This window comes from Myotis daubentonii, chromosome 5 (genome assembly GCF_963259705.1).
Source record: "Myotis daubentonii chromosome 5, mMyoDau2.1, whole genome shotgun sequence".
Taxonomy (NCBI): Eukaryota; Metazoa; Chordata; class Mammalia; order Chiroptera; family Vespertilionidae; genus Myotis; species Myotis daubentonii.
In genome coordinates this window covers 81,559,171-81,580,980 of record NC_081844.1, presented here as the reverse complement: position 1 = coordinate 81,580,980, position 21,810 = coordinate 81,559,171, and the positions used below count along the sequence as shown (strand labels likewise).

Sequence of the window (21,810 nt, the reverse complement as noted above, 5' to 3'; positions counted from 1 at the left end):
TCACTTGAGGGGAGCCAGTGAGCACATCATAAGCTGCTCTGTGGGAGGCCACAGGGCACGGAACCGAGGCCGCCTGCCAGCAGCCAGGAGGGAGTCTGGAAGCAGCTCCCCAGCCCATCTGGCCTTCGGAGAGAGACAGCCTCACGCGAGACCGAGTCAGGACCTCCCACAGAGCTGTTCCTGGATTCCTGGCCTTCAGAAACTGAGGTAATAAATGTTTGTTTTAGCTGCAAAGTTTTGGGGTAGTTCGTTACACAGCAATAGGTAACTAATATGATGACCAGGTGAGAGTAAACAGGTGGTTGGACCCACCATACATTTTAAAGATAAGAATTTGAAAAAAAAAAAAAAAAGAATTTGGACAGATCGAGTATGAGATATTAAGACATTTACGTGGAGAGTTTAGGAGGCAGGGAGTTATAAGTCAGGATACAGGAGAAGGCAGAATCTGGACTGTACATAAAGCCAGGAGTCTGGTGAAGTTTGGAAGAGTGAGTAGAGCCAAAGAGACCTGGGTATTGAGCCCAGGGAAGCACAGCTTTTAATGACTAGGAAACGGCGGTGAAGGAAGACAAAATCAGAATGGAGTGTTCTGGAAGGCAAGTGAGGAACTTCTGAGAGCGGGGCCATTCACCTGGGCACGTGTACGGTGAGACTGGTAAGCTGAGGAAAGAGCCAATCAATCTGGTAATGCTGACCGCTCCCTTCAGGGGGACGGTGGTAGAGTGGCCGGAATAGCAGAGAGAATGCAAGTGAGGAAGGGGACGCCACACACCGCTCTCTAAGGAGCTTTGCTGGGAAGGGACATGGCGTTGGGAGGGCTGATTTGGAGGCAGCTGTTATCCTGGTGTGGTGATAAGCTGATAGGAACAACTCAGACGAGAAGGGGGCGATACCCACGGAGGTCTTGGCCTTCCCCGTGAAGGGTGAACACTTGAGTTCCCGAGGAGCCATAGACCGTCTCCTTGTTGGGACCCTGGGGGCAGATCCGGGAGCTGTTTTATGTAAAACGTGACTGCTGGAGGCAAGGAAAAACGACTTGAACTTCTTGGGCTTGGTTTCAAGGTGGAATTTATTGGGAAAAGTTAGTGTAAAAAAAATTCGAATTCATAAAATTTAAATAGTAAAATTATACCTTGTAGCTATAGTAATCGCTATATTAATCACAAATAAGGTAATGTCTAAATTATTGCCTAAGCAAATGCTACTTTGTTAGGCTACTGTAATACGCCCAAGGCAGGAAACACTGCAATTATTAGAAGTGAGCCCAGTGATGTATCTGCATTTGGAGCTGAACAAAGGGAAACAAGCAAGTTCTGATTATGGCATCATAACATTCTAGCCTGAGGAAAAAAATAAGCAACTTTTTAATATGTCCTGCAGCAGAGCACATTAGTGACTGTAACCATGCATTACAATTCTCATTTCACGTCATAAAGAGAGTAATGAGTGTTCTGCATGATACATTGTTTTACTGAGTTTCATGTGGTTTGTCCCTCTCAGGACCTTTCTAGAAACATTTCCTCTCTGGGGACCACTTCCTAAAACACCCAGTTTGCTTGCCCTGGTCATCTTTGGCATTTAATACCAGCCAACCTGCCCAGACCCTGGGCTGGTGGAAGACCCCTCCCTGAAAAAGGGGTGAGTCAGATCTCTCCTTTTCTCAGACCCTAATGCCACACAACTTGGTCAAGAATGTCACTAACAAGTTAATATGGGATTCTCTTTGGTTATGGGATTTTTATTTAAGCTTATAAAAAAATACAGCTAGAAATATGCTCCTGAATTCTAAAAGTATTTGTGACTGACTTAAAGTATGTCCTTGCAAAATGCACCACCTGGCCAGGTTTAACATCTGCCTATTTCCCGGTGGAATCTAACGTCAGTGCTCTATTTAGCAAATACATTTGAGTGAAGAACAGTGACTGATCTAAGAGCCCCGATGGGTGGGGGCAGCTGGCGAGGGCAGCCTTAGATGCTGTCCATGGCTCTGAACTCGCTGAGGGCCTGCACAGGGTTCACATGCTTCTTCTGAGACGCCCGTTTAATCTTGGTCTGTGTCTCATCCTGTTTCTCTCTCTTCACCAAGGGCTTTTTCTCAGGTGCCTTCATCTTCCACGACACAGCCGGGAGGTTGAGGGAAGCCATACCCTGCGACTTTTGGTACTTGGTGGAGGCCACATAGGAGGCCTTCACTGTCTGCACCACGGCGTTCATCAAGTTCTTGGCAGCCTGGATCAGGGACATGGCGCTGTCCACCTAAGAGACACAAACATGGGGCGGTGAGGAGCACAGGTCTGACCTTTAGCCCCAGGGTTGGGTGAGGGGGGAGCCCCCTCCTCCTTCCCCTTCAGGGGTGGGCCACAGCCCCATATAATTGGCTGTTCTTATTCAAATACCCTGAAAAGGCCTGTTTCAGATCTTCTGAAGAAATAAAGGGAACAGTAACAAGAATGTAAGGCATCGTCACCTCCCCCTCACCCCTCAAACAAGCTGGAGGAGGAGGCCTGAGTCATCCATGGCCAGGGGCACTGACGTTGTAGCAGGTGACCAAATGGTGTCAATTTCTTTGAAAGGAAATTCTGGGGAATTAATAGAGCCCAGCACACTGAGCGAGATCACCTCTTTGCCCTACCCCAGGTGACATGGTAAAGAGACAAGGAGGGGTGGGTAATACTGAAGCACTTGGAGAGGTAGAGGAGATTTGAGAAAGCCTTGCAATTTCATCTTTGCAATTTTTGAACAGGCTCAATTCTTCTGTGGAGGGAAGAAACATCAGGGTTTTCCACAGCTCACCTTCCCAGTTCAGGGCAGGTAAGGAGTGTATGTGGACAAAGGCCAGACTATTCCCACCACCCACTTCTTTTCACAGATGAAACTTACCCCAGAGACAACGAGCTCCCCACCAAGGTTCTGCACCTCGGCCTTGACTTTGCTGCAGATGTTGAGCTGGTGGCAGTAGAGGGCGATGCGCTGCAGGTAGGCCAGCAGGTCCTGCTTGCAGGCCGAGTCTGGACACTGATGGGAGAATAAGTTTAGCAGAGCACCCAGGCCTGATCTAAACACACCTACCCCCGGGGGCTGTTTCTAAATCTCTGTGCCACCAAGAGAGGCTTCCTCTCTCCCTGCTGGGGCAAAGGGCCTGAGAGGTGAGTTACCCAATTACCTGGGGCAGTTTGGCTCTAGGCTGCCCTCTGCTTGGGCCCAAGCCCCTAAAGGTGAAAAAAGCCTCAGCAAGCAAGAGCTTGGTTCTGAAGAAAAGCCAGAGTGCTCTGAGCTTGCTAACAACCATCCCAACAGCTCTTCTGCTCAATTATGATACACACTGTAAACACCTGGTGAAAGGAGAGGTTCACTTCAGGCAAAGATGGAGGATGAGTGAATCAAAGCAAGAGAACAAGCAGTGGAAGACTGCGAGGTCTGGACCAGCCACTGGGAAATTAAAGGGCAGCCGCTGCCCAATTCCTGTCTCGCTGCCAAAGCTCAGGGAGCTTTACCCAGAGAAAGAAATACAGAGCACCTCTCAGGTATTTATAGCAAACATTTCCCTCTGGGAGACTGGGCACAGACAAACCTGTAGACCATGCTGGAAATTTTGAATTTAAGAATCTTACGGAACACAGCAGAGCCCTATCAAGACATGCACTTTAGATGAGCGTGTAGGAAGACTGCACTAGCAGCTGTATGGAGGATGGCAGGGAGGAGCTGGCTCTGGAAGAGGGGACAAGACTAGATGGTGGCCAGTAGAAGTATAGCACTAGCACTGGATTGTGGGGAGGAGGGGTTAGGATGACTTCTGAATCTTTGGCTTGAGCGATGAGGCACTGCTGTCCCTCAGCCCAGCTGCAGGGTGAGAGGCTTGATACCTCAGGGGAAGGGCTTAGACTGCAGAGAACTGTAACTGAGAAACAGCATCTCCAGTAAATAAGTCTTGTAGCATCAAAAGAAAATGTCAACTCTCCAGGAGGTAGGAACCACATTTTCTGACGTATCACTGCAGGGAATAAAGGGTTTATGACAGCTGGGTAGTCGAGAACCCACAGCGCTGAGGACACCTGTCTGTCCCCAACTGGACACATTATCCTGCTGCTCCTAAGCAGCAGATCCACGAGAAGGGGCTCCCGCACACCCGGGGTCAGCGTGGTAGGCTTGGAAGCAGTGCCTGCCCAGAGCTCCAGTTCTGAAGAGAACTAGGAATACACGTCCCCACGAGAGGCTAGACTTTAGCTGTTATTCAGGACAGACACACCTCCAGGTATGTTCTCTCAAGAATTATCAAAGAATTATTCAGAAATTCTTAAAACTCTGTGCTGGTTGGCACGTTAAGAACAATTTTTGAGATGAGTGTTGTGTCCCCTGAAAATTATTGTTATTGCTGCCTCAGGAATGGACCAGGCTGGGCTGCCTGAGACCCACATGTTAGGTCTGTTACTTACATGGTCTGCGATGGTGCGGCCAAGCTTATCCATCCTGGATCCTGCCTCTGCAATTTTCTTGGCAGCACTGATCACATCTGATGTGTTTTTGAGCGGTCCCTTACCTCTGAAAAAAGAATAAGGATCATTGTACGTGAAGCCCTTCGTAGTTGGCAGTGAGCAGAAAAGAGAAAGCGGCTGCCTCTGCGGCTGTGGGCCAGGCACCGCTCACCGGGTGAAGTCGGTCATCTCCATCATGATCATGCACATCTGCTTGGCCAGCACGATGATGTCGTTACCACTGTCGTCCCACTTGGACACTTCGGCATCCAGCTTGCTCTTTTCTTCCTGGAAGCTGGCCACCTGTTCTGCAATCTTTGCTTTTTGCTCTTGGGGAAGCTGAGCCATGATTGCCTAAAATCAGAAGCACAGAAAGCTCTTACATGGAAAGAATGTGACATTCTCAGTACATTAGCCAAAAGCACTTCCACCGAGCAGTCTATGACATAGATAGGATAATGCTTTAATAGGTTTCATTTTGCCTGAAGGGCCATTCCCAACCCACTTTTAAGAACAAATTTTAATGTGGAGGAAAACAAGAGTGTAAGGGGTACAAGACTAATGTGGACACTTCGGGATCACACAGGCCCAGGAACAGAGCCTGCTTAACACTAGAAAGACTGAAATTTAGTATATATCTATATTGCCCCAAAGCAGTCAAAATGACTGCATTGTGAAAGAATAATATCGGAGCACTCTTCACTTATGTTCCTTAGCTTTTCCAATAACTCACTTCTATTGGACATTTCTTTCATGAATTTAGAGCACAAAAGAAATAAACAACTTACTAGAACAAGTATCACTGCATAAAGATTCGAATAACAAATACTAGTTTAGCTTATTGAGCAACTGCAACTTATCAAGTATCGACAATTTATCATGTACTTGTATGTTATCATGTGACGGTAATCGAAAAAAAATGAAAACTGTTATTTCAATACAGAGCCGAACTGGTCATATAAGAAATTTACTCAATTCAATAATAAGAGTCTAAAATTTCCCCAAGCAGTCAAAATGACTGCTTTTGGGCAATATAGGTAAAACACACACACACATATATATATATATATACATATATATATATACCGGAAATGAAGTAGGGGGAGGTAACTACAATTATTAATAAACGCATTTATATGTTGTACAAAAAGTCACAAGATTCTAAGACATTGTGTCCTTATATACACAATTGTTTTTCTAATTGAAATTAAAAAGCAGTCAAAATGACTTCCTTGGGCAATCTAGTGTTAATTGAGTTCTGCAAAAGTTTTATCCTCTGTCTCCTGTGAGAGCGCAGATGAGAGACGGGCTAATGCTGGTGGCACTTTCCCATCTTTAACTTTTCGAGGTGAACTGGAAGTGCCTTATAGAATGTAAGTTTTAAAGAAGGCAGGCAGAGAATTGCTGAGGTATATACACTTTATAGCTCAGTAGCATTGACACCTTATCAAAGTAGCACCTGGGCTCTCCCCAAAGTGCTCATGACAAAGTGGGGCCTAAAGCAGGGATGTACTCGCTGTTCAAAATATCTGAGAAGTGAGAAAGGACTCCTTAGAAATATTTCTTGGCATCCTCCCCAAAACAAAAATGCTACTGATGGAAGATTTAATGACTCAAATGGCTGAAAGGTTCTGACTGATTCTCGTAAATATTACAGTGTAACTGACATGGGCTAAGACCGCAATCTTTTTAATCACTATTGTGTGGATTAGATCCTCAGGCTATCCTGCTGCAGGATTGTCATAAACCAAAGCCCCAGGGCACAACTGAGGAGACATTTTGGAGAAACCTACAATTGACTAGCAGGTGCCACAACTTCAGTCCTATGGCCAGAAGAAAAGAGAGTATGAAAAGCTAAGACCTGAGAGGGACAGGGAAGGTCTGCAGAACGAGTTTGTATTTTTTTTTGAGAGACACATTGATTGCTTGCCTCACACACACACCCCAGCTGGGGATCGGGCCTGCAACCCTTTTATGTGCAGGCTGACACACTATCCACTAAGCCAAACTGACAAGTTTAACTGATTCCTTACCCGGGCACTCTGGCCAGCTATCAACTGGTCATCTTCTGTCTGGACGCTTGTCCTGCTGCGGACATCGAAGTCTTCTGTCTCGAAGTCAGAGTCATCCAACTCCTCAGGAGTCTGCCATCAAGAAAGAGATATGAGCCAGATACAACGTAGGCCTCCTGAGCCACTCAGCCCACACCCTGCCTGATGTAGGGGACACCCAGGATTTTCACGTGCAGTATTCTAAACAGATGTGGGTAATAGCTAAAAACACCCGCTATTCGTTTGAGACCTTGCCTCACAGGTGCACCTGTGGGTGGCTCATCCAACAAACAGTAGGCCAGGGCACCACACCACACTTGCCAAAGGGCCAAGGGATTCCTTTCTGGGGGTTAGGGCTTCAGTTCCCACCCCTGAGTCAAGACTCCCTTTGACGTAAGATTTATACTTCTTAATGTACTTCTCTCACAGCTGCATCTAAAGACAAAAGATGAGAACTGTCCAGGGTAGAAAAGGTATTTTAATTTAAAAATAGAGGTATTTTACACAATATTAGGCAACTTCTTAACTTTTCCACTTTATGACAAAAAGAACATTAAATGTATTAAATAATACTGGGCCTTCTCTTAGGGTACCAAAGGCTACTTTGAGGGGGAAAAAATAGTGAATTTTTATGTATTTTTTCCTTTGATAAAAGGAAAAGAGAGAATGTGGCAGGTAAGGTCTAAATACCAAAGGAACTAATTAATGGTCCTAGTTCTGCTTTAATTATGAAATAAAATTCTTATTTTGCACAGCCTCCAGTCTCACATGATTAGCTGCTAACTTGAAACATAATGTCATCTGGAAGTCATCAGTAAGGGGGCAGGCCCTCATCTGTCCCAGGACCTGATCCAAGCCCAGCCCCAAATTCGCTGTGAGGCTCAAATGAGAGGACGTGTGAGAAGCACCTGAAACCGCCATGTACATGTGCAAGGGCCAGGCCTCTCCCTCAATGGGCAGAGGTGAGAAGAGCAGAGGTACATGAGACACCAAGAGCACATCAACACAAGATCCCGGAGTGTCTCCGAGTTGGGAGCGCAAAACACGACGTCACTATTGCCCATTTTATCCTTCCAGAGCTGGAAGAGGAAGCCAAGCCGGCTGCCTGCCCCTAAGATGTGGTTTCCCACAACCCTACTTGCTTCCTCAGAAAGGACTCTGGAATTCACAAGCACCTCCTGGAGTATGCGGTTTCAGCCACTCAAATCCCCCAAAGGCATTAGCCTCCTTCATCATTAAGGTTTCTTTTACTGTTTCTAGGTGTCTGTCATCATGGAAAGGCTTCTGGAGAAATGGGGCTGTGTTCACCGGCCCCGGTGTATGTGATCCGGGGATCCCTTCACACCACTGAGATACGGCCTCTGCATAATATGGGTTCTTCTTTAGCAGCAGCAGGACTGAAGAAAGCAAAAGGCTCCACAAGCTCCCGGCCCACCCCAACATGTCAGGGGTGACCTGGGGCCTGCAGGAGCAGCCAACCAGGCCATCTCTGAACAGTTCTTTTCCTCCTCACCTCAGAGCAGTACAGTCTTACACTGCATATAAAATGGATCCAGCCTAATGCAGCTGCCTTAGAAATGGTCTCTTTCCAGCTGACAGTCCAGCTAGGCTCTGTAGCTGTCAGGCTGAGGGGGTAAAAAGTGAGACAGATCCCTGCCTACCTTGAGATCTGACTAGCAAACCATGAAGCTGTGAATGAAGCTCCTCTGATCCAACTAGATGGACAGCAAAGCAGCCACCATGCTGCGGACAGGGGCTGAGGATGGCTACACACTTATGCTCAGAACAGCATGTGAAGGATGACTGCTATGGGAAAGGCAGCTGTGAGACCCAGGCCGAGCACCCTGGGGATACATTACAGAGGGGTTGGAGCTTCTCAAAACCTGTTTATGCCAACCCAGAGGGGCTGGACTTTCAGACGGTGAGAACTGCTGCTCTCAGAGACGATGGGCCACATGGGGGCCCTGAGCCAGGGAACATGACCAGGGGCTGCCACAGTCGCTCACCCTCACCCTGAACTGGGGTTCTAGCATCCTGCCTGCCACCCCCTCAAAAGGGAGGGGGGGAGGGAGGAGGGAGAGCTCCATGTGAAGAATAACTTCAACCTGCAATAAGGAATACTCCCTTCTCTGAAATTAACTAAAAAGCCTTTATTTTCTATAGTTTCCCTCTAAGGCAAATGGAAACCTATTTGTGGTGATTGTGTGCTCTAAAATCATCAGGAGCAACTCATACTAGCTCCTGTTCTCAGTCTGAGTTTGGGCTCTAACTTGCAACTAAAAGTCATTTTAGACAATGTAACTAAATATATCTCATTCTAACAGCTTTTAGATTCATGGTTTTAATATATTGCCAATACATCTGCTGAGTTCCAGAATGATGCATTGTTCTCAAGGTTAGCAAATGATAAGAACAAGCTATTAAAACATCCGAAATGCAGTTACTCACCCTTATCATCAACACCGCTTTCCTGATGTCCCGGATGCCATCGTACACCAGGCGGGAGGCATCGATAAACTCATTCTCATCCATGGGCTGGGCGGGGTCCGAGCTGAGGGCTTCCACGGCCGCTTCTACTTGCTCAGTAAAACGCGGCATAACTGCAGAGAAAAGAGGCCCAGCAGACATCATCCTTCTATAGCCCTCCCTGAATCTACCTCACTCAGAAAGAGGCAAGGTGTCTGATGAAGAGCTTCCACTTCTACCTATGTGAGATTTATGGTTGAAATAAATTAAATGCCATATTTTACAATATTTCAACCAAGACTCGAATCATCCTCTTTGTCTCTGACCAGATTTTACAATAAAGGATTTTGATGGTTGAGAACATTGAAGTAAGGTTAACTTGAGGCCTTAAGAATGGGACCCTCCTTAAATTAGTATTTATTCACTAACAGAAGACTTAACTCCAAAATTAATCTTAAACAGTGCTTTCAGAATTAGTTCCTCAGCCCTGGCTGGGCGGTTAGGTTGGTTGGAGCTTCATCCCTCACACCAAAAGGATGCAGGTTCGATTCCCAGTTACAACACACACCTAGTTTACAGGTTTGATCCTTGGTCGGGGCATGTATGGGAGGTAACACATTGATGTTTCCCTTCCTCTCTCTCTAAAACCAATTTAAAAAAACATATCCTCGGGCGAGGATAAAAAAAAGAATTATTCCCCTCATTAATCATGGGACCCACATGAAGGAAACGTGTGTGTGCGGCCTTAATTTGGCTGACCAACTTCTCACAAGTCTAGTGTCCACCCAGAACACTTACGGCCTGAGTCCTGGTCTCCTACTTCCCACCCACAGGGCCTGGCCTAGCCCACTCGGGCTGTGTGGGAAGCACCAGTAAGGCAGGGAGTTCCCATACCTGTGTTGGAGAGAAGCTTGGTAGCTTCCAGCACCTTCTCTGTGTAGACCCCTGGCTCATAGTTGTCCATCTCTGAGGTGACTACATGAATGACCCGGGCTGCCCGGCCTCGGATTGCACCAGCTGTGCGGTCTAGCCCGTCCACATCCTTCTCTTGGAGAGCAATGACACATTTGTTCACATCTTCCAATATGTGATTCTCTGAGGAACAAGCAAAAGTGGAATGAGGGAGAAGGCCTTTCAAAAGAAGGGGACAATTTTTTTTTTTTGCCTTGAAATTTTTTTTCAATTATAATTGTTACATAATACATATTAGTTTCAGGGTACAACAGTGATTAGACATTTCTATAACTTACAAAGTGATCACCCCAAATATGTCCAGTACCCACCCGACACCATACATTACATAGTTATTACAACACTGACTGTATTCCCTGTGCTGAAAAGGGGACAGTAACTGTTAGCTGGCATGTACCATTCACCGAGAGCTCACTGTGCCAGCCACAGCGCCAAAAGCTTTTACACGCATTACTGCACTGAAGAGAAGATTAACTGCTGGATTAACTGTCCCACTGAAACTCAACCTATAATCACCTCCGAGAATAACAATCTTTACTCCAGGTTTTAAAAAAGAGAAAAAGGCCCATCTGTAAGGCACAGTTGTTCTGTAAGTCAAGCAGATGATTCAGATAACAGAAACCTCAAGAACTTCTCTTTCCCTTAAATAATCTCACTGACCTTACATATATCCCAAAGTCTAAATTAGAAGAAAAGGTCACTGTAAGGCTACCTCCCAGTGTCTCACCCCTCCTTCCAGCAGATGCCAGTGGCCGTCAGCACAGCCCAGAGGAGCAGGTGCGGTCAGCAGGGGAAGCCTTCCTGAGGGAGCGTACGGAGGGAACATTTCCTAACCCTACGAGGCTGCAGGTGGGCCTGTTGTGGTATTTGTGGAAATCCTTGAATTCTGTGAAGCCCAAAAGTGGCTCCCACCAGTGACAGAGCTGGAATTGGAAGACACACCAAAACTATTTTTCCTGAAAACAATAAAGCTTGACACTAGGTCCTGGAGGAAATCTGGTAAAAACATCTTTGCTACAAAACTAAACTATTATCGTACGATCCAGCAAATCACATTCCTTGGAATTTATCCCAAGACAATGAAAACCTGCACATAGATGTTTCTAGCAGCTTTATTCAAAATTGCCAAAACTTGAGCCGAAACCGGTTTGGCTCAGTGAATAGAGCGTCGGCTTGCGGACTGAAAGGTCCCAGGTTCGATTCCGGTCAAGGGCATGTACCTGGGTTGCGGGCATATCCCCAGTGGGAGATGTGCAGGAGGCAGCTGATCGATGTTTCTCTCTCATCGATGTTTCTAACTATCTCTCTCCCTTCCTCTCTGTAAAAAATCAATAAAATATATTAAACAAAAAACAAAAAACTTGAAAGCAACCAAGATGTCCTTCAAGTGGGTGAACAGATTAACTGTGGTAGATCTAGACAATGGAATATTATTTAGCACTAAAAAGAAATAATGGGGTGGGGATGGGCTACAGGGGTGAATGGGGGGGGGAATATTACATTCAACCAAGATTTTTTTAAAATTAAAAAAAATTTAAAGTGCATATAAAAACAATAATTATCAATCATAAATGAATATTACTAAGTGAAGAAAGACAGTCTGAAAAGGCTACATGCTGTATGATTCCTACTATATGACATGCTGGAAAAGGCAAAACTATGGCGATAGTAAAAAAAAAAAAAAAAATCATGTTGGAGAGAGGAGGGATGAATAGACAGAGCACAGAGATTTTTTTTTTAGGGCAGGGAATATTTTATCTGATACTATAGTGATGGTCCATTTGTTCAAAACCGTATAATGTAAACCACCAAGAGTGAATAATAATGCACATTATGGACTTTGGGTTATTCAATTTTAACAGATATGCCGCTGCGGTGGGGATGTTGAAAATGGAAAAGGCTGAGCATGTGTGGAAGCAGGTATTAGATGGGAAATCTCTACCTTTTAACTTTGCTGTGAACCTAAAAAAGTTGCTTTAAACACCTTCAAATATTAATAAAATTTTTAAAATTTCCAAGAAAACCCAGAATATAGTAATAAGTCCTATTACAAAAGGGAAAAATGAATGACCACAATACAGCTAAGACGACCATAATTTAACGTCTACTAAATTAAAAATTAGACTTGTTCAGGGTACTATTCAAAAAGAAAACATTAAACCTTTTACATAAACAAATTTTAGGGGGGATATTACAAGAATAAATAGATTTGGAGTCCATCAGAAGCATCACTTACATACAAACTCTCTACATATTCATTTTAACTAAACAGAATGGTACTGCACCTGCCCACCGCACTAAGTAGACCTTGTGTTAAAAACTGCTGTGGTGTTTTTTTAACTGAATCTAATAATTTTACACTTGTACCTTATATCACTAAGAAAAGAAAAGGAATAAAAAGTTAAGATGATACTAAATTATAAACCAATGTTTTCTCATATCACTGATTTTTAAGACTCATCCCTGATTCAGGATTAATACATGGGGGAGCACATCTTAGAATCAACGAAGCATGATTCTTTTTGTGCACTAAACGAAGTGGCCCAACTTCCACCAAGGATTCGCTAACCTTCATCTAGATAGCTATGTTTTTAAAAATCAATTTAGACCTTGAATTTATACTGCCTTTCATCCCGATGAATGCAAACCAGGAAAGGGTTTGCCATTCTTTAGCGACAAAGGAAGCCTCTGTTTCAGGAAGCCAACTAAAGTCATATTCTCTACCCTCACCGAACAGCTGTGCCTAGGAAAACCCCAGCCAGCTGAGGCCACCACACACCCAGGACACAGCATCAACCCTGCCCTCCACGCTGGCGCCATTGGACATGTGCAAACATAGGAGGGTTGGAGTACCCACACTAACCAGAAATTACTTAAGTTTTAATTGAAATTCCCAGGAAACTTAGCCTGGGTCCATTATAAGTAGACACACCAATCTGTACCCCATTAAAGGCTCTGATTGTTCATTACAGTCTTTTTTTGTAGGTGCTTCTAACAAGGAAAAAAGTCACATACATACAACAGTCTATTTATTATGGAGACTATTATGTCTTTTTTTCACCTGAAAACCTTTTGAAGTCTATCTCTACAGATCCCACTCATCTATTTTAATGGCTGTGCAGTCCCTATTAAATAGATGGAAGGGCCATAAATCACTTACCCAGCCTTCTCTTACACCTTTTGGTTGAAGTGAACATCCTAGTACAGATATTTTGGCAAACATTTGTGTAAATGTCCCTGGGGAAAGTCTCTAGCAACAGGATTACTAAATCAAAGGCATACACGTTTAAAGTAGATGTTTGGTACTTGATTGCCATCTAGGAACCAAGCCAGTTGGCACTCTCCAGAAAAGGATGCATAAACTTATACTTCAGTCTGCAATGCACAGCAGGGCCCATCCTGCATACCCTTTGCTCTGGGTATCTTTATTGGTGCAATCTTATGCACACGTAGGAGATAACATTAATGTTATACAAAGGACTTACTATATAATAGGAAATATTCTGAGTGCTTGATGTTTAACTAAATGTCAGCTACCTTTTTTTTTTTAAAATCACCATTGCCCTAAACGGTTTGGCTCAGTGAATAGAGCATCAGCCTATGGACGGAAGGGTCCCAGGTTCGATTCCAATTAAGGGCACATGCCTGGGTTGCAGGTTCAATCCCCAGTAGGGAGGGTGCAGGAGGCAGCCGATCAATGATTCTCATCACTGATATTTTTATCTCCCTCACCCTTTCCCTTCCTCTCTGAAATCAATATATATACTTTAAATCATTATTTATATCAATATATATTTACTTAAATCAATATATATATTTAAATCATTTTCTAAATCATTAATTAATGAGAAAACTGAGGCAGAGAAGTATTAAGTGACTTGCCCTGAGGCCACACAGCTAGTGGGCACTGGAGTCAGAAATCAAATCTAACTTCATCACTACCTATGCCACTTCCTCAAAAGAGGGAAATTTCAGTTTTGCATTTTTTTAAAAATATATTTTATTGATTTTTTACAGAGAGGAAGGGAGAGAGATAGAGAGTTAGAAACATCGATGAGAGAGAAACATCGATCAGCTGCCTCCTGCACATCTCCCACTGGGGATGTGCCCGCAACCCGGGTACATGCCCTTGACTGGAATCGAAGCTGGGACCTTTCAGTCCACAGGCTGACGCCCTATCCACTGAGCCAAACCGGTTTCGGCCAGTTTTGCATTTTTGCTATAAAACACAAAAACAAAAATTTGGTACAGTAATCCTTTTATTTAATGTCCCCCAAATCAGACCAAATTCTTTGGGCACACTGATACATAATGAAGAAAAAAGTACAAATTACCACTCTTGTGTATTGCCCCAAAGTATCTAATGCAGTATGTTATATGCTTCTAAGAGCATATGGTAAAGCAATGTAATAAACCAATTAGAACCACCTGCATCTTTAAAAGTAAAAAAATTTAAAAAGCAACCAAAACTTCCATGTGTAAGCAGAGTAAATGAATGAGAAAGTAAATTGCATTTCCATGGAAAACATTTATCAAATACAATTCAAATGAAATCCAAACAGTCTTTATCACTTTGTTAAATTTCAAACCACCATCCTTATGGGATCAGCCAATGCAAATACATTCATGATTTGCTGAATGCTCCCTAGTATCCTAAACCAGTGGTCGGCAAACTGCGGCTCGCGAGCCACATGCGGCTCTTTGGCCCCTTGAGTGTGGCCATGAAGTTTCAATCGCACTGTACGTGCGTGCCCGCATGTGGTATTTTGTGGAAGAGCCACACTCAAGGGGCCGCAGTTTGCCAACCCCTGCCCTAAACCATCTCCGATATTTACAAGGCAACATTATGAACAGAACAGCTTGGGGGAAAGGAATCCCCATTTCCTCTTCCCTGAGTGGGGCATGCATGCATCTCTGTTTTCAAGTGACATTGGATATGAGTAACCCAGGTTCTCCTTGCCCTGCAGATTCAGAAAACACTGGCAACAGGGTCTTGGTGGCTTTACAGATGATATGCAAAATGACCGCTACTTTTTGAGCCACAAATTTAGGATATGCCTTGTGATAAGTATAAGGGAAGTTAGGGATCAATGGAACAGAATATCCAGGAAAAACAGAACTAATGCAGCATAATAGGGTCCTCTCAGTCCTGATCCCTAAGTAACTTCCCCTTGGATAGGCTACAGCAAACATCCAGGCCCCATGGATTCCAAGAGGGAAAGTGATGGTGGAAAATCATTAGTGGAAATAGTCTATAAAAACCCTCACGCTGCCAACGGGCCACAAGGCACCAGAATACAGTAGAGAACAACCACTCCAAGGAGTCAAGTGGCATTACCACTTTTCATTTGGCAACATTTTATGAAGCCCACCATCTTAAGGCCCATCCTGCTCAGTTCTCCCCAGACAACCATCACCCGTGGTGGGACTTACCTGGTAGCCCCCTGCAGAAACTGATGGGACTACTGAAGCACCAGTGTGTGTGAGGGCAAGAGGAAATTGGCCAAGAGGGAAGATCAGCATGAGGCCAAGACATGGCTTCTCAGCTAAAGACTGCCCATGACCATGCAGAGTGACACCTGCTCTCCATTCCATGGTGCATATCCAGCGATGCTTAGCTGCACAAGGATCAAGAACTGGGACCAGTGGGGGCTGCCCAATTAAGTGAGGTTCTGCTCAAGGAGAGCCAGCCAAGACTACCCTACGAGGCTGTGTGTCATGACATGGGGAGACCTCTCTAGCCCCTCCCTCCCCACACACAAAAACTGCTAACGCTGGGTGAGACCCTCAGTAGACTGAGCTGCAGATGGAATTGGAACCTCCTGCTTCAGCAAGATCATGTTTCTCCATTATCACCTCAATGAACAGGGAGACCAGGTCTATACCCTGAAGAAGTTTGATCCTACGGGACAACAGACCGGCTCGGCCCATCCTGCTCGGTTTCACCCCAGACGGCAAATACTCTCGACACTGAATCACCATCAAGAAATGTTTCAAGGTGCTGATGACCCAGCAACTGCGCCCTGTATTGTGAGGGTCCCTTAAATTTCATGTCTCTCCTGCCACCTGTGACCCCTCTGAGACTTTCCGAAACCAAGCTTTTCAGTCTTGAGCCTTGAAGCCTTCTTACCACCCTTAGTCTTTGGAATCGGTGTCATCATTACCTTTGATCATGCTTGTGTGAAGCAATCATGGTAGCACCCCCCCTTAAAGGGAACAAGTTTAAGTCTGCTTTTCCTATTTTGACTGCCACATTAAAATGATTTGAAAGGGAAAAAAAGTGCTAAAGTTGCCATGGATGAGGTAGATACATGAAAGTATAAAAGACTCTGAATGCTAAAAATTAACTGGTTAATGGAGAACTCTGCACAGGCATTTGCTTGCTTGTTCCCTTCATCCTGTGCCCCTAAAAAGCACATCAAAAAATCAGGAATTGTTCATTATTTAATTACTTGACATTGCTAAGCAAGTCTGTGACAAAACATTCGAGAAACACACCGGGGTACACCTATAAAATTTAGATGCTCTAAAAATACCACCACTTTTTGACTAGAAGAATTGTTCTGTGTTTTTATATGCTAAATAGAAACTGTCTAAACTCCTTTCCATCAAGTCAACCCTTATACTTTCCACCGTTGCATAAAAATTGAATATATCACACAGAAGTGTATCTGTTAAAGAACTTTATTTCTCTTTACCATTCTGCTGTTTTATGTCACATACCCTAACCATACTGCCTGGATTTCACTAACCATTACTGCAGAATCCCTTTTGTTCTCTGATTTGAAGATGTATGAGGGATATTTGATTCTCTTTCATTTTATTTTGCTGTAAGAACTGAAAATCCCTTGAGACAAGCCTGATCCACCCACTCTAATCAGGAGAGGGGAAGTTTAGGAATGGCTTAGCTAGCTCCAGAGGGGTGCTTTGCATTGAGAATTCTGAATTTGTTGTTTGCTTGAAAGTGTGCTGTGAAGGTAGAATGTTTTTTTCTAAACCTATGAAAAAGACTAATTCAGTACTTCATTGGGAAAAACAACGGAAGGCCAAGATTTCCAAAAAAAGCCATTTGCTGCACTTTTGGCACCTGCAAAGATGTGCTTCCAAATGAGTGTTTTAAAGTACCAGCATCTGTAATTTGGGGTTCCTGCAGCAGCACGGTTTACACCCTTCTTTGAGGTTTATGGATTGCCTGCTCCTTACTCTATCAAGTAGAGCCACCAATCCCAAGGAAAGCAGGCAGAGGCTGGGCGACATCGGTATGCGGAGCACACCGTCACCTCATGTAGGTCACTGCGGGAGGCTGTGCCATGCTTGTACTTAGGCCCCGCTTCTGTTTCAAGCCCCACTGCCACTGGCACTCCCACATTTCAGCCTGTGGCTCCCTGGGGCAAAAGGTAGTTTCAGCCCTACAACTACCCAGCACTGACTGCCCACACCACTGGCCTCAAGATGTCTGGCACCTCCAGGCAGCAAGCAGTGCAGCCAAGGGCAGCAGAGGATCCATTAAAGGGAGAATGCATTTATACTTAACTCAAAGGAGATGGATTGAAATTTATCTCTGTGCGATAAACAGTGAATTGCAATTGACAGACATTTTCTATATGAATGCAATTTACCATGTTATTACCAGTTTATGTTTATATAATGAAATCAACTGTTTTTGTGAGGTGAATTACCCAGATTTATTTTTTGCAAGTTCATAATTAAAAGGCATTTAAATATTTCCTCTCTGTTTTCTGTCTTTTGAAAAGCAGTCAGTTCAACTATGATCATTTGTGAGGGAGAGAGATTTCCAAGCAAGGAAAAATTGTTTCAAAAAAGAAAGTAAAGGTGTTGGGATTCCCTTCTCCTAAGTTTCACTTCTTCATACAGCCTCTACTAGGATACACGACATTTTTCTAAACACACAGCAGGAAGAGTGGTGGATGGTATGGTGCTGTACAGGTCAGTTGCAAAATCCTACTCTTAACAAACAGGGAAAACCCTCTGCCAGCCAGTTTTCTAACTGAAGCTTCTAAGATCAAGACCAGCCCCACCACATGGGAAACAACTCCAATGCCACCTCCCACTGCTCAGGAGTCTGTGGTAGCTTTTCTTGTTTGTTTGTTTGTTTTTTAATTAAAATGAAAACCAGCACAGTATTAGTGCTACAACAATTTACCTGCCCAGACTTGGGGGTGTTATGATTGCCCATTATTGTACCTTAGGCAAAAGTAATTATGCACATCCTCACAAGTCTCTCTGGGGAACCAGCTGATTACCTGAGACAGCCAAGAAGTCATCAATGGAAGTGATGTCATCGACAGCATCTGTGAGAACACGGACCTGTTTTTCCCACTGCTCTTTAAAAAGATCCATGTTCTCTTGGGCCAGCTTACTCTGTGGTTTTGCTGCTAAAGCCAATGCAGCATTAATAACCTGCAAAGATCATCAAGTTCAATGTTTACTTTTCAGAGTCATGAAAACAAAACAGGTGGGATAACATGGTCAGTAGAGTGGCGATGGCTTTGTTTCATACGCATTTTACAGGACACATGATACCACACGTTTCACTATAACACAAAGCTGGAATAGAGAAATGTGTTAAATAGGTTTTTAAATGTGAATGTAGAAGCAACACATTTGCAATAGAGAGATATAGTAATACACTGAAAATATGGACAATCACAAACAAATAAAAATATCTAATCTCCCCACTCTGTGATAGCAACTCTATTATATTCCAGGCTTTTTTCTCCTCATATACATATGTATGTATGCATGTCAAAAAATACACAATTAGAATTATGTGCTACATAAAACTATCTTATTTCTTTTAAATACTTCTCCATATCATTAAATGTAAGTCTAAAAAATTAACTGTTTATTCCATCTTATGGATGCACATCACTATTTTCCTATTGTAGGATATCTACGTTTGTTCCAGTTATCCACCATTCTTAATAATCTTGTGATATACATTAGGCATTTCAGGTTCTTGATACATTATCAAAGCACAATTGTGAATAATATATTGTATTCAAATTCCAAGCATTTTTCTAACAGGCATATTTGACATATAACAACATAAAGTATAAAATTTGTGCAGTTTAAAAAGTTATTTCTTTAAAAAATGGCTTCGAGATAGAATTCACATACCAAACAATTCACCCATTTAAACTGTACAATTCAATGATTTTTAGTATATTCACAGTTGTACAACCATCATCACAATCATAATTTTCATCACTCCAAAAAGAAACCCTATATCCATTAGTAGTCATTTTCCATCAACATTCCTTAACCCTATCTCCTGGCAACCACTACTTAACTTTTTGTCTCTGTGGATTTGTCAATTCCGGATATTTAATATAAATGAAATGATATTAATGTGTATTTTTATAACTAGCTTCTTTCACTTAATGTTTCTGAGGCCCATCCACATGCTATAAAATGTATTAGTATTTCATTCCTTTTTATTAATCAACTAGAGGCCTAGTGCATGAATTCGTGCATGGGTGGGGCCCCTTGGCCTGGCCTGCGTGCGATCAGGGCAGATCGGGGCTGGGGAGAGGGATCGCAGGAGGCTGGCCTGCCACAGGAGATTGGCTGTGGGAGCGCACTGACCGCCAGGGGGCAGCTCCTGCGTTGAGTGTCTGCCCACTGGTTGTCAGTGCGTGTCATAGTGACCAGTCGTTTGGTTGACTGGTTGTAACAGTCACTTAGGCTTTTATATATATATAGATAGATAATATGCCATTATACGGCTGTATTATATTTATCCATTCACCAGTAGACAGACATTAGAACTGTTTGCACTTTTTGGGCACTATGAATGCTGCCGCTATAAATACATGTTTTTGTGTTTTCATTATTCTTGGGATATAACTATGAGTGGAATTGCTGGATTATATGGTTAACTTTATGTTTAACATTTTGGGAACTGCCTTACTGTTTTCCAAAGCAGCTGTAGCATTTTACATTTCCACCAGCATATATGAGGGTTCCACTTTCCCCACTTGATTTTCTTTTTTTCTAAAATTATTGTTATCCTAGTGGGTGTGAAGTGGTACCTCACTGTGGTTTTGATTTTCATTTCCATGATGGCTAGATGGGTATAGTTCTTTTTATGCACTTACTGACCATTAGTATAAATTCTTTAGAGAAATATCTACTCAGATTCTTGGTATTCACTGAATGGGTAATGAAAGTAGTATGAAAATGAGCTGAGAGAATAATAAATTAAGATTTCTAAGCTCTGGTAGGAAGGGAGTGCTACGGGGTTGGTGAAGGAATTAAGCAAAAGAGAAAAAAGAGAGAAAGAACTCATGGACACAGACAACAGTGTGGTGAATGTGGTGGAGGGGCTGGGGGTGGGGGTGGGAGTGGGAGTGGAAGAAGGTATATGGGGGATAAGTGGTGCTGCAAAAAAACCACCAACATTTTTAAAAAATACTAAAAAGTTGCCAAAACCGGTTTGGCTCAGTGGATAGAGCGTCGGCCTGCAGACTGAAGGGTCCCGGGTTCGATTCCGGTCAGGGGTATGTGCCTTGGTTGTGGGCACATCCCCAGTGGGGGACGTGCAGGAGGCAGCTGATCGATGTTTCTCTCTCATCGATGTTTCTGGCTCTCTGGCTCTCTCCCTTCCTCTCTGTGAAAAATCAATAAAATAAAATAAATAAATAAAAAAGTTTAAGTACAAGGTGCTTATGGGTTATTAAAAATAAATGTTTCTAATGCAACTTGGAAGGGAAGCAAAGATAAGAGGAAACTGATGGTGATGGAGTGGAGATCTGGATGAAGCAGAAAAATAGTTATCAAACAGGCATTTGAGAACACAAACTTGATGGTATGAGTTGGGGATGGTTTTTTTCTAGGTAAAAGAAGAACCACAGCCCTAACCGGTTTGGCTCAGTGGATAGAGCGTCAGCCTGCGGACTGAAAGGTCTCAGGCTCGATTCCGGTCAAAGGCATGTACCTTGGTTGCGGGCACATCCCCAGTAGGAGGTGTGCAGGAGGCAGCTGATTGATGTTTCTCTCTCATCGATGTTTCTAACTCTCTATCCCTCTCCCTTCCTCTCTGTAAAAAATCAAAAAATATTAAAAAAAAAACAACCAAATAACTACAGGTCATGTGTATAATTCCCAAATGATTGGAGGGATATATCAAAGAATCAGCCCCCCAAAACTGCAGTTGTAACAAACTGAAGTATTAGACCTGCTAGACTGGTGCAACTGTTCCTCTTTCTCACTAAACAACAGGAAGTGAAAACTATCAAGACAATCAGTAAAAGATTCCAAGGCATATGGGGACTATGCCATCCAGTTAGTAATTACTAATAGCCCACTACTTTCTAAAGTGTATGGGTTTGAATGATAAATTATTTGGAAGAAAAGCCATCCTATCTTTCTTGTGTTATGCTGTGGTCTCTCATATTTTCATCATTTCAAGGCTTGTTTTTTGTCTCTTTTTCTTCTTGCCATTCATTACCACTAGGTGCTTCACCTATGGACTATTAACTTCATTAATTAACTCATTAATTCATTCATGTTTCAATGAATCAGAGTGAAACAAGGCCTTGTAAGAATATTTGTCTGAAGAAAATGTTTCCAATGAGAGCCAAGTAAACATAGACCAGGACTTAATTATATGTTTTAAATACTAAGATAATTTTCCCTCACAAAGAGAAAATTGCTTTCTTTTGTTCTGTAACACATCTTATTGCTTACAGTGTAATGGAGGAACAGCACCTTGCCTAAGGTTAACTTTCTCATTTTACAAAGGACACCTGATAAATGGAACTGCCTTATGATTCAGCGATCCCACTTCTGGGAATTATGTGAAGGAACCCGAAATCTAATTC

At 43.2% G+C, this 21,810-nt stretch overlaps 1 protein-coding gene and 1 pseudogene across 2 annotated transcripts in view; one reads left to right on the top strand and one right to left on the bottom strand.

Annotated features, from left to right (window-relative positions):
* Positions 1-1,054: 1,054 nt before the first annotated feature.
* CTNNA1 (catenin alpha 1) overlaps positions 1,055-21,810 on the bottom strand; it is a 194,337-nt gene continuing 173,581 nt past the window's right edge. For both annotated transcript variants that reach the window (XM_059698505.1, XM_059698504.1), the window contains exons 11-18: positions 18,229-18,385; positions 9,887-10,087; positions 8,975-9,126; positions 6,509-6,619; positions 4,648-4,829; positions 4,437-4,542; positions 2,884-3,018; positions 1,055-2,259 (exon numbers count right to left, since the gene is read on the bottom strand). In XM_059698505.1, coding sequence (XP_059554488.1) covers positions 1,972-2,259; positions 2,884-3,018; positions 4,437-4,542; positions 4,648-4,829; positions 6,509-6,619; positions 8,975-9,126; positions 9,887-10,087; positions 18,229-18,385 — 1,332 coding nt within the window. In that variant the 3' untranslated portion in view covers positions 1,055-1,971. The remainder of the gene's footprint in view (positions 2,260-2,883; positions 3,019-4,436; positions 4,543-4,647; positions 4,830-6,508; positions 6,620-8,974; positions 9,127-9,886; positions 10,088-18,228; positions 18,386-21,810) is intronic.
* Positions 15,550-16,687, top strand: LOC132235704 (H/ACA ribonucleoprotein complex subunit 3-like; annotated as a pseudogene).